The following is a 12064-nucleotide window of genomic DNA, read 5'->3' as shown; positions in this document are numbered from 1 at the left end:
GCCACAAGAAACTACAAGTCCCAGGCTCCATTGCTAGAACTCACATATAGTCCCACAGCAGTTAGAGCTGACTGACAGTCAGTTAGGTAGCACTGGAGAAATAGGTCATAGAGATAAAAATACTCCCCCCCCCCCCCTCTCCACCCCCCCCCCCCCCTCTCTCTCTCTCTCTCTCTCTCTCTCTCTCTCTCCCCATCTCTCTCACTCCTGTCTTCTCAAAAGGACAAAGAGAGAGAGAGAGAGAGAGAGAGAGAGAGATAGAGAGAGACTAAATAAAAGGATGATGAAAGCATTAACCCAGAAACAGAAATACAGTGAGAAAACACCATACTTCCCTCTTCTCTTAACTCTGTACAAATACAGACATGATGAGGAAACTGAACAAGAAAGAGAATGAAATTAATTCAGCAGAGTGCGTGCGTGCGTTCATGCACCACAGTGCATGCCTACGTGCGCACATACAGAATTATGCCTTAACTTTTGCGTGCACTTGTCTGTATGTGCAAATCCGGGAAACACACGTGTATAGGCCTACTGCATGTCTCTTTGTGTGCGTGCGTGCGTGCGTGCGTGCGTGCGTGCGTGCGTGCGTGCGTGCGTGCGTGCGTGCACCACAGCACTTATAGGCCTGTCACAATTACGAATCACCTAATCACAATTATTTTACATAATGGTAATAATCGTAAATATTCCAAAAGTATAAAGTTATTGAACATGCCAGCCCTTTCTTTTGGCATAGTATAGTTATTTGTCATGTCTGCCCTGTTACAAAGCCTTACAAAGGCAAAACAGAAATTGAATATTTATTTATTTTAAAGGAGAGTTGAGCCAGAAGGCAAAGTTCTCTGTCTAGTGTCTACCTTCGTTCCTACTCTCACCTATGGTCATGAAGTGTGGGTCATGACCGAAAGAATAAGGTTGCGAGACTCGGAGTAGAGTCGCTGCTTCTTCACCTGGAAAGGAGCCAGCTTAGGTGGTTCGGGCATCTGGTTAGGATGCCTCTCGGGCGTCTCCCTAGGGAGGTCCTCGAGGCAGACCAAGGCGCAGTTGGAGGAAACACATCGACTCACTGGCCTTGGAACGTCTCGGGATCCCCCAGGAGGAAGTCACTAATGTTGCTCTGGAGAGGGACGTCTGGAACACGCTGGTGGAGCTGTTGCCCCAGCGACCCGACTACGGATAAGCGGTTGAAGATGGATGGATGGGGGTGGATGGGTTCAAACGTTCAACGCCAAAATCACAATTCAATTGTTAGTCTGCAATTGTTTGTGTGATAATTATGTAAGGTTTCATGATCGTGACAGCCCTAAAAGCACTAACCTAATGAATGAGTGCTGTGGTGTTTTCTCTGGGATAACAAACATGACAGAGAGATTCAGAGTCCAGCGGACGGTTGCTCAGGCTCCAGTGCACTTGTCATGCAGAGAGAGCTGGTTGCACACACAGTCAGTTAATACATGGATCATGCATTTCATTGGGGGCTGAGATCAGTCAGGCAGGGCAGAAATAATACTACTGTAGACCCCATGCACCAACATCACTGCAGCTATATGACGTTAGATTGTGGTCTAACGTTAGAATCTTAGGTTAGACCGCAATCTGTAGCTTCCTTTAGACCAGTGGTTCAAGGACTACCTGTTTGGTATACAATACATATTATAGATCACACGGCCCCTCATAACTGTGTAACAAATGGAACCTTAATGGAGCCGTTGTGGGTCTGTAACTCTCATAGTTACAGACCCACAACAGGTCATAAATGGGTCTGTAACTCTCATAGTTACAGACCCACAACGGGTCATGTAATGGGTCTGTAACTCTCATAGTTACAGACCCACAACAGGTCATGTAATGGGTCTGTAACTCTCATAGTTACAGACCCACAACGGGTCATGTAATGTGTCTGTAACTCTCATAGTTACAGACCCATGATCTACGGCTCCATTTGGTTCCTATACATACAGTATCATCATGACCTGATCCCGCTCAAGGCCTCCTGGCTGGGGGTCCCCGGACCACAGTTTGAGAACTACTGCTAGAGAACTACTGCTAAGAAGAAGAAGAAGAAGAAGAAGAAGAAGAAGAAGAAGAAGAAGAAGAAGAAATACATCTACCTGGAAAATATGATGCACGCTTAAGAGTCTGGTACAAAAAAAGATAGGCCCACCATTTGAAAATGTCAGGAACACGCATTGCAATTAGGTGCATGCGCGGTGTTCATTTTCTTGACTATAAGACTAAGACTAAAGACTAAGTCGACTAAGGTTTTTCAGAAGACTAAATGTGACTAAGACTGTGTTATTCAAAATACTAAAGCTACCTCCACATTGCACCGACGGTCGGCTGTCGGCCAGTTTGAAAGAGTCGCGAGCGTGTCGGCAGGAGACTCCCCGACGAGAAGCTCCCGTCGCTTGCCGTCCATATCGCCTTATCGACGCGTCGGAACCCGTCGATGAAGAACCGAACATGTCCGGTCGGTTGCCGATGTCGGGAGCGACCCTATCCTCTGTAGAGTCGTCTTCTAGTCTGCTCATCATGTTTCAGGGCTGACTACTGGTGTAGTGTGCAAACTAGATAACATATTCTCAATATCAACTCTCAATTAATATGTAATACCAATCAATCAACTCCAGTCTCCAAATCAACTCCAAAGCAAGACTAGCGAAACTAATGCTATCTCTTATCGTTTTGGTGTGAAGCGCCGTGTTGCCATATTCTGTGAGTGAAACAAGCGACCAGGTCTATGAAAAACAAATCCAAAAGAAGCAACCAGTTTCACTACTTGAGCCCTATTACATCAGCAATTTTTTAAATGAATCATGAAAGCAAGCCCAAATAAGCAACTACACTTCAGAAATAAGCCCAAATTATAAAGCAACGGGCAACTATGAATATTAAGCTATATTACAGGACAACTATCCCAAAGTCGCTTATAATAAGCAGACCTGGCAACACTGCAAACCAGCGCTTTCGGCAATTTGCATGCTGGAAAATAACTAATGCTAGTCTGTGTCAATATGAGAGTTTTAAGTAGTCTTTGACTAGTCTGGACAAGTTTCCTCGCTCTGGAGTCACCTTTAGACTAAATCTTTTCTGGCTAACACTAAGACTACTAAAGACTAAGACTAAATAAAATATTGTGAAATAATTAACACTGTGCTTGCGTGCGTGTGCGCGCGTGTGCGTGCGTGCGTGCGTGCGTGCGTGCGTGCGTGCGTGCGTGCGTGCGTGCGTGCGTGCGCGCGTGTGTGTGCACATTTTGGTACATAGAATACTCTCAAATGGCAAATCAACCTTTTGGATAGAGACCTGCAGGCACTGTCTATAGAGCAGTGTTATGTGTCCTGTATAGTCAGTGAAGGCATGTATAATTGTCCCCCCTAGTACAGTAATGCCGCCCAATGCATTATGTGTGGCACTGTGGCAGTCCGCAGCGAATGACCAAAACCACTACAGCGCACGCACGCACGCACGCACGCACACACACACGCACGCACGCACACAAGCACCATTGCCATAACAACATTATTCCTATCAGCTTTTTGCATGTTAGAGGGAACATAGGCTACAGTAGCCACTGCAGACCAAGGAAGTCAATCCTCTGTCAATGTTGTGTGTGTAGGTTTTTTTTTTTTTTTTTCTCGATCATTTATACTGTAATCTCAAATCCACTGTCCCTCCTGGCTATGGCCAGTCTGGAGCCATGTGGAACTCCAGATTTTTTGCAAGACTGACATCAATACAACGTTTTGTGATTCAATATTAGTGAAGCTTTAACGTACTTAAGATCTTTGCTTGTAACAAACCGTCACTATAGTTTGAGGACGATAGCTTATAGTGTGACAATGTTTTATCTAACAGGATGTGGGGATATGACACACCTATCTTCCCTTGAATGCACACAAAAGCAAAACATAATGTCGTTGCGGCGTGGAAATGCCATAGGAACTACCTTGGACTATAAGACCTATCCATTTTACTTTATCTGCAGTACATCTCTATGGAAATGTGGAGACGCTATAGGGCTAGCCACCATGCCCAGATTTAAAAGGAGAACTGACAAAAAGTGCACTGCCCCTATTTCTTTCAATGTGTTTTGCTGAATATTGCAATCGTGACATGACTTGACTTGCAATTGAAAGGGCTCTGAGAGAGAGGGGGGGAGGGGGGGTTGGAGATAGGGTTGGTGGTGGCACTAAGACAGAGAAAGAGAGAGAATTGTTGATGAGGGTAAGATATTTGCTTCAGCTCAGATGGTCTGAAGATGAGTTGAGAAGTTAGAGAGAGAGAGAGAGAGAGAGAGAGAGAGAGAGAGAGAGAGAGAGAGAGAGAGAGTAATGAGGTTAGATGCGATAGAGTGATGAATTGAAATAGGAAGAGGGGATGAGTACAAGAGGATGGAGCGAAGAATCAGGAATGAGAGAGACGAGCGACAGGGGTGAGAGGAGGACAGAGACAGACAGACAGACAGAGACAAACAGCCATGGAGCAGAGATAGAGACAGGAAGAGAGTGAAAGAAAGAGAGAGAATGTGACGAGAGGCAAAGAAAGAGATTAAATGAGTCTCTAATCCTGAGAGAGAGAGAGAGAGAGAGAGACAGACAGAGAGAGCTGGCATGTAGATGCCCAGTAGATTGAAGCTATACTGTACTGTATAGCTGTTTTCTCCTCTCCCCCATTCTGCGCTGCACGTGCACACACGCACGCTTGCACGCACATGCACGCACGCACGCTTGCACGCACGCATGCACGCACGCACGCACGCACGCACGCACGTGTAGCAGTGTTATACTGTGAAAGGCGTATACTCCCAGTAGACTAAGTTATGGGTAGCACTATAGCAATATTAAGCACTTTATTTACATCAGTTGAATTAGAAGATCTTTTTCATATTACCTACAGTATGGGCTCAGCTTGGTTTAGAGACTTTAGAGCAGTGGTTTTCAACCAGTGGTCCAGGGACCACCAGTGGTCCTTGAGGAGGTTCCAGGTGGTCCCCAGCTAAATCATGGAAGAGTTGGTAAACAAATGGACCCTTATGGACCCTTATAGATGTTTAACTCTTGAGAGCGTAACATGAAACCAAATGGACCCTCTCAAGAGTTAAACATCATGCATTACTTAGTTTACAAGAAGTCTACAAAATTAGAGAAAGTAGAAGAATTGTCATTTTGATCAACGTTAGCCTGTTATCTCTCCTAATGGTACCACATCAATACAGCATGGGACAAAATCTTATCCGACGACAACAAAATATTCTAAGTTTTGGTTCTGAAAGGCAAAATCTCATCAAATAGTGCATGCCCATGGCTCAAATGCCGAATAAATAATAGGCCTTAATATGAAAAGGGTTGAAAACCACTGCTTTAGAGGATACACCCTTCTGTTTGCCAAGTACAGGCAGAAACTGAACAGAATTGTTTGGTATATAGTTTTTGGGGGGCATTATTGGGCACACGCTCGGCTGGTTTACTTTGTGAATTCTAAAGGCGGTCAGCCACCACTGTAGACACACAGTGATTAATGTCCACATGCGGGCCAGGGCAGAGTTAAACCTCTTTACATTTCAGATGGCAGTTTGAGAGGATGAAATGTCAACATGACGTTAACCCATGTTTAGCCCATAAGCCAAACCGCATACACAGACTGTGAAATTAAAACACACTAGGGGCAGTGGATCATGTACTGCATGAATGGGCAACTGGTGGCCCCACCATCACTTAATGCGGCGCGCAGGTTAATATCAGAATACTGATATATTATTGATTTCAGCTAATTACTAGTATTAAAATGTTATAGCTAAAATAGCTGATCTACAAGCTAAAAACGTGTCGCTCTGCGACGCGTTTTGAGCTTGTAGATCGGCAATTTTTGCTACGACAGTAATATGCAATGTGGCCCTCTGGAGTGAGTGTGGAAATATAGTGGCCCTCTCCATCGTCAAAGTTGCCCACCGCTGATATACTGTACATCGTCAACACTGTATGGGTTTCACACTGGCTCACACCACATGCCTCTGACACCACTGTTCAGCTGTCAATTACACTTACATAGTCCTATCCTATCAGACACAAATACCTTTAAAAATGAAAAATCACACCCGTGTGAAGTGAGGGGGCGCCCTCACTTCACACGGGACGTCACCGGGGGCATGAATAAAGCAAACAGAAAAGGTCCAGAGACTTGGCTGCCACATGACGTCAAATGGTAAAATGGTAAATGGTGCATTTATATAGCGCCTTTATCCAAGGCACTTTACAGAGATTGTGCATTACATTCACCCATTCACACACACATACATACACCGATGGCAGCGGAAACCATGCAAGGCACCAACTAGCACATCGGGAGCAATTAGGGGTTCAGTGTCTTGCTCAAGGACACTTCGACAGTAACTCTGCCTGGGGGCACACGCAAAGCCAGGCGTTCTAGTTGGAGGGACTAGCCATGAGCCCCCAGTAAGGCTACCCAACGTTGAAGCTGCCACTACCTACTGGCGAAAAGTGGAACTGCAGCACGTTTATGGAGGTGGACGGACGTTCAGTGACGTCATGTGCGAAACGTGCGTCATGACTCATGAGCCATTGAGTTATAATTATACTTCCGGCATTCTTCAAGGTGCTTCAAAACACCACTGAGCAACTTCCATCGAAATTAATACCAGGGGGGGGGGGGGGGGGGGGGGGACTAACGCTCCAGTTCTGTCTCTATCCTTTTATTACTCTATGGGACTAGCGCACCTCAAAAACACACAATGAAGGACAGGTCCGTCATGATCTACAATGGAACTGTCCTGGTCTACGATGGAACTGTCCATGGTATACAAATACAATGGAACTGTCCATGGTATACAAACAAATACAATGGAACTGTCCATGGTATACAAATACAATGGAACTGTCCATGGTATACAAATACAATGGAACTGTCCATGGTATACAAACAAATACAATGGAACTGTCCATGGTATACAAATACAATGGAACTGTCCATGGTATACAAACACAATGGAACTGTCCATGGTATACAAACAAATACAATGGAACTGTCCATGGTATACAAACAAATACAATGGAACTGTCCATGGTATACAAATACAATGGAACTGTCCATGGTATACAAATACAATGGAACTGTCCATGGTATACAAACAAATACAATGGAACTGTCCATGGTATACAAATACAATGGAACTGTCCATGGTATACAAACAAATACAATGGAACTGTCCATGGTATACAAATACAATGGAACTGTCCATGGTATACAAACAAATACAATGGAACTGTCCATGGTATACAAATACAATGGAACTGTCCATGGTATACAAACAAATACAATGGAACTGCCCATGGCCATGCCATACTCTCTCCCTCACTCTTTTATCCAGACTTCATCTCTGTCTCTCTCTCTCTCTCACACACACACACACACACACACACACACACACACACACACACACACACACACACACACACACACACACACACACACACACACACACACACACACACACACACATGCAAATCAGTCAATTTAATCCCCTAGACAGGGAGGGTATCAACAATGTCCTCTGGGAGCAATCTGCACACTACAGGTGAGACACCTTTCTCTGCCTAAATGAGATTCTCTGCCTAAATGAGAGGAGAGGAGAGGAGAGGAGAGGAGAGGAGAGGAGAGGAGAGGAGAGGAGAGGAGAGGGGATGAGATGAGAGGAGAGGGGGGGAGGGGATGGGGGAGAAGAGAGGGGAGGTTTGAACTCAGTGGCCCCCATATACAGTATAGGTACTGTACAGACAGGCAGACTGAATAACGTAATCCTGCCTTGGCCATGACCACAATATGTACACAGTATCCCATGTATCTGTTTGAACTAAGATATAATGTGCTGATAATATGTATTGTACACTGGTATGTTGATGTGCATTTAATGCTTAAATAAGCACTGAACAACTTCGTGCTGCTGTGCCTTTTTACCAGAATGTAGAAATGCCATCACAGTCATCAGGGCACCCTGCCCCAATCAGTGACATTACTGCTGGCGCCCTGCATCCTCTTCTCTGTGAAGTGCTCTTCAAAAGCATGGCATGCAGGAGCAGTCGCTCATGAAATTGCATGAAATGTCGCCTGTCTGGGATATCAGATAGGCTGACAGACAGACAGACAGACAGACAGACAGACAGACAGACAGACAGACAGACCTGACATGCAATCTTCAGGTAAGCTATATCACAGTCAGTGCATGTGTGCACCTTATTAGGCAAACACAGCGAGGTTTCTTTGTCTCAGAACTATCCAGGATAGATTTTCTTGTTTTGTCTGCAGACTGGAGCTATATTGTGTGTTCAGTGTATATAGCCTACACTACACACACAGGCTGGGGGCTGTCTGTCTGTCTTTATGTATAGGCTACATTCTGACAGACGCACAACATCAGCCACCTTTTGGCCGCGTGCCCACGCGGGCAGCAGGCGTCTGCTCCGCGCCGCGCGCAATAATCCTTCTAGAAACATGGAACAAAACAAATGTAAAAATAATAATAATAACATGTAATAGCCTGTCACAGACTACAGTAAACAGCCTAAATATCCATGGGTTTTTCATTTTTATCGTAGAATGATATTATTATACGCGCTACATGAAAACGAGCAAGTCTCGTAGTTAAAAGTCGCCCCATTATTTTCTATATGGCGTACGCACGCACATACACACGCGCGCGCACACAGTCACACACACACACACACACACACACACACACACACACACACACACACACACACATTGCAGATATCCGTCAGTGAAGAAATGCATTTTGCAACCTATATCAGGTTGCCTCTCTCGCCTCTCGGCCGCGCCGCCGGCTTAATTCAGCCTACCTGTTTACCCATGGCGGCCAAAATGTGCACACAGCCACACACACACACACACACACACACACACACACACACACACAGGTATCAAAAAGCACATCCCTCTCTAAAGTCAAAACTGTTGGCACTTGGCAGGTTGTGGTCGTTAATTGGGGACCGTGCCGGTTAAAACAATCCCCTGCATGCCGGCCAGACAGCCAGCCTGCATGGGCTGACCGTGATCTTGGCTCGCTACACTGACAAGGGACGCACCGGGTCACAAAAAAAAAAAAATCTACCTCCAACATTCCTCCATATCCCTGCTGCACACATGCGATCACGCTGGCTCAGTTAAAAATGATCATCATTCTGCACGCCATCCAAGCTAGATTCTGCGTTTTTGGAACAAAATATAGGAATCTCTTCACGTAAGGCAAACCCCACATTTGTCACAAAGATAACTTTGTTAGAATAGGCTATATCATTCCCCGAGACCCTGACATTATCCGCTGTTTTCCATATACATTGGACGTAAAGATGTGTTTATAATCACACTGAGGCTGAACAGCTTCCACGGGGGAAAAAAACAAACACTGACAGCATGCACAAATAATAGATCCCCGGGAAGGAAGAATAAGGAAGCACATCTGAAATGTCTACTTACGATTTGAGGGGGTTCTGTACCGCTGTGGCCATTTTGATATAGTATGATAGAATGCAACACTGCAGAGCCCGGTATTGTAGGCTACATGTAATGTACCACCAGCTATTTCAATTTCATTCATTCTCTGGGGCTGCGGCTGCGGCGGCCAGCCAATGGGAGCACGGGCGCCCGGTGACAGCGTTGGGGGAAGTGTAGTTTTTTACGCATGTCAACATGGAACATGTGGCGGGCGGGTGCACTACAAGTACCAGCGCGTCTAGCGGTTCCGAATGAGCCACGGTCCCGCCTCGGACTTGTAAGCACAGAGCCCCAAACCGTCTCCAGTTATGTCAAGGTTGGGTTACAGGACTGTCTGTCAGTCTGTATAGGTGCCAATCTTCTCTTTTCTGATGCGTTGGTGCCTTTCCTTGTCTGGCTGCTGATGGGCGAGGCTGCATGCACTCACTGACATGCATGCATGCATGCAGCAGCAGCATTATGGGATGGCAAGTTGAAATGCAACAAAACATGTGATGCTGACTTACTTTCTTTCCTGTTTTCTTTTTGATTGTTCAAATTATCTTGAAATTAAGCAAAAACCAAATAAGAAGTAGGCCTATTAATCCTGTCCCAATTGTCATGGTAGACAGTGGGATGAAAAGGAAGTTATTCTGCTATCTCTCTCTCTCTCTCTCTCTCTCTCTCTCTCTCTCTCTCTCTCTCGGTGTCACCAATATAGTGACAGTGGTATGGTATTGCATATTTTAAGCCCACGCCATGCTCAATTGTTAGGCTGCAGCGCAAATACTCAATATTAATGAATTGTGTGTTATTGGGTTATTTTCAGATGCAGCTGACATAGCTATAATTTTGATGCCTTTAGGGAGATGCTCAGCAGTGGCATATGCAGCCTGAGGAGAAGTGGAAGTGGTCAGTAAGCATGTATGTGCTACATAGGCTATAATTTATGTAACCTAACATTGGCAGTGACATTGTGCTATAGGACCAGGGATAATCGTATGTATACAGCAGTAGTGTCTACTGTCTATTGTAGGTGGCCCTGCACTGAAAAGACTGAATTATTCATAATTCAGGGGGGGTCGAGAAGGAGCTAGTGAGGATTACTGATTCTTCAGACCTTTGTCTCTTTTGCATTTGAGAAAACAGAACGAACAATGCATGTTAGGCTACTCTGTAAATCCCTTCTCTCCTCCACTTGTTTCTATCGTTTCCTATTTCCTGCCCTACATCCACTTCCCATCCACAACCTACCAATTTAGGCCTATACCCTCTCAACAGCAGGTCATTGCTACCTTCTCATGCATGAATTAAAACTATTTTGCAGACAATATATTACCAAAGACCCCGAGCCCTGCACAAGAAATTCACATTTCAATGAGTGAAATAAGGAAGGAGGCTCTGCCAGACTGAGCTCAGTCCAAGACAATCTCTCTCTCCATGTCACTGTTTAGTAGCAGTGTGGCGCCACTCGGAAGCCATTCTGACATGTGATATTTATAGATCTGTGCTAACAAATATTTAATGAACATTAGCAAGCAGCTCTAACCATGGCAGCACCGCTCCAATAAAACACTTTAGTGTCAGTTGAATGGGAATTAGTAGGCTATTTACTGTGTATTGTGTAAGTGTACTGATTATAAACAAGACTAGTTTAGATGCATTCATCATCATTATCATCAACTGGCCATTGGAAATAAGCACCCCAATGACCCCATGGATTTATTTGTTTGCAAGAATGAATCAATGTATAGACTACTCGACTGTCTCAATGCACGTTCTTTGTGGGCCGTATCCATTATCTCATCTAATTCTATGCTTTCTAATTTATTGATTCTTGGAGTTTATAATAGGCTACTGAATCACACAACAAATGCTCAGTTCTAACTGCACTTTCGCATTTTCACCACAAGATGGGGCTAATTTAACTCATATAGCCTACAGCGTGGTCCAACGACGTGCTTCAAATAGAGCGTGCGTCTGTGCGTGTCATAGAGTATTGGGGTGCGTGTGGGTGAACGTATTCCCTCCTCCCCAAACGGGGCGTCGTTGTTGGGTTGAGTCTACATCCCATAGCTAGAAGGGACCGACAGTTGAAATATTGTACAAATATTTGTCTTAATATTTAAAAAAAAATTATACAGGCCTAATTGCATTGTAGCCTATAGATTTGTATTGGTTATTAATGTTAGCCTATTATTATAAAATAAAAAATATTCTCTCAAAAGTTGCAGTCAGAAATGATTGAAAAATAATATTAATATGAAAAAGCTCATTTGGATTATGCCATACTTAATACAAGATAACTTATATATTTGGGGTCGTAGGCAGCATTCATCTCCCTGCTTTTCTATTGAGACATTTAGATCGTGTCAAAGGTCACATCTCAGCTAGACACAGGATCTGATATGAATTTTGGTCAAGATTCAATTTATTTAGCAAGCAGGCCAGCTCTATTAGATCAATGTTAACATTTCAGCACAACACACAGGAAAACAGGTTCAAATCCGTAGAAGGAAAGATTTATTTATCTTTGCAATGGCTTTACAAAATA

General features: G+C 44.4%; 1 protein-coding gene across 1 annotated transcript in view; it reads right to left on the bottom strand.

Annotated features, from left to right (window-relative positions):
- The window catches only part of dpf1 (double PHD fingers 1), a gene marked incomplete at its 3' end in the record, with an annotated part of 80873 nt that extends 71313 nt beyond the window's left edge, over nt 1–9560 (bottom strand). The window contains exon 1 of the mRNA XM_079513514.1: nt 9514–9560. Coding sequence (XP_079369640.1) covers nt 9514–9545 — 32 coding nt within the window. The 5' untranslated portion in view covers nt 9546–9560. The remainder of the gene's footprint in view (nt 1–9513) is intronic.
- Between the last annotated feature and the right edge of the window lie 2504 nt (nt 9561–12064).

The sequence above is a fragment of the Electrona antarctica genome (assembly GCF_951216825.1).
Source record: "Electrona antarctica genome assembly, chromosome: 11".
Lineage (NCBI taxonomy): Eukaryota > Metazoa > Chordata > Actinopteri > Myctophiformes > Myctophidae > Electrona > Electrona antarctica.
This window is presented reverse-complemented; position numbering and strand designations above follow the sequence as displayed.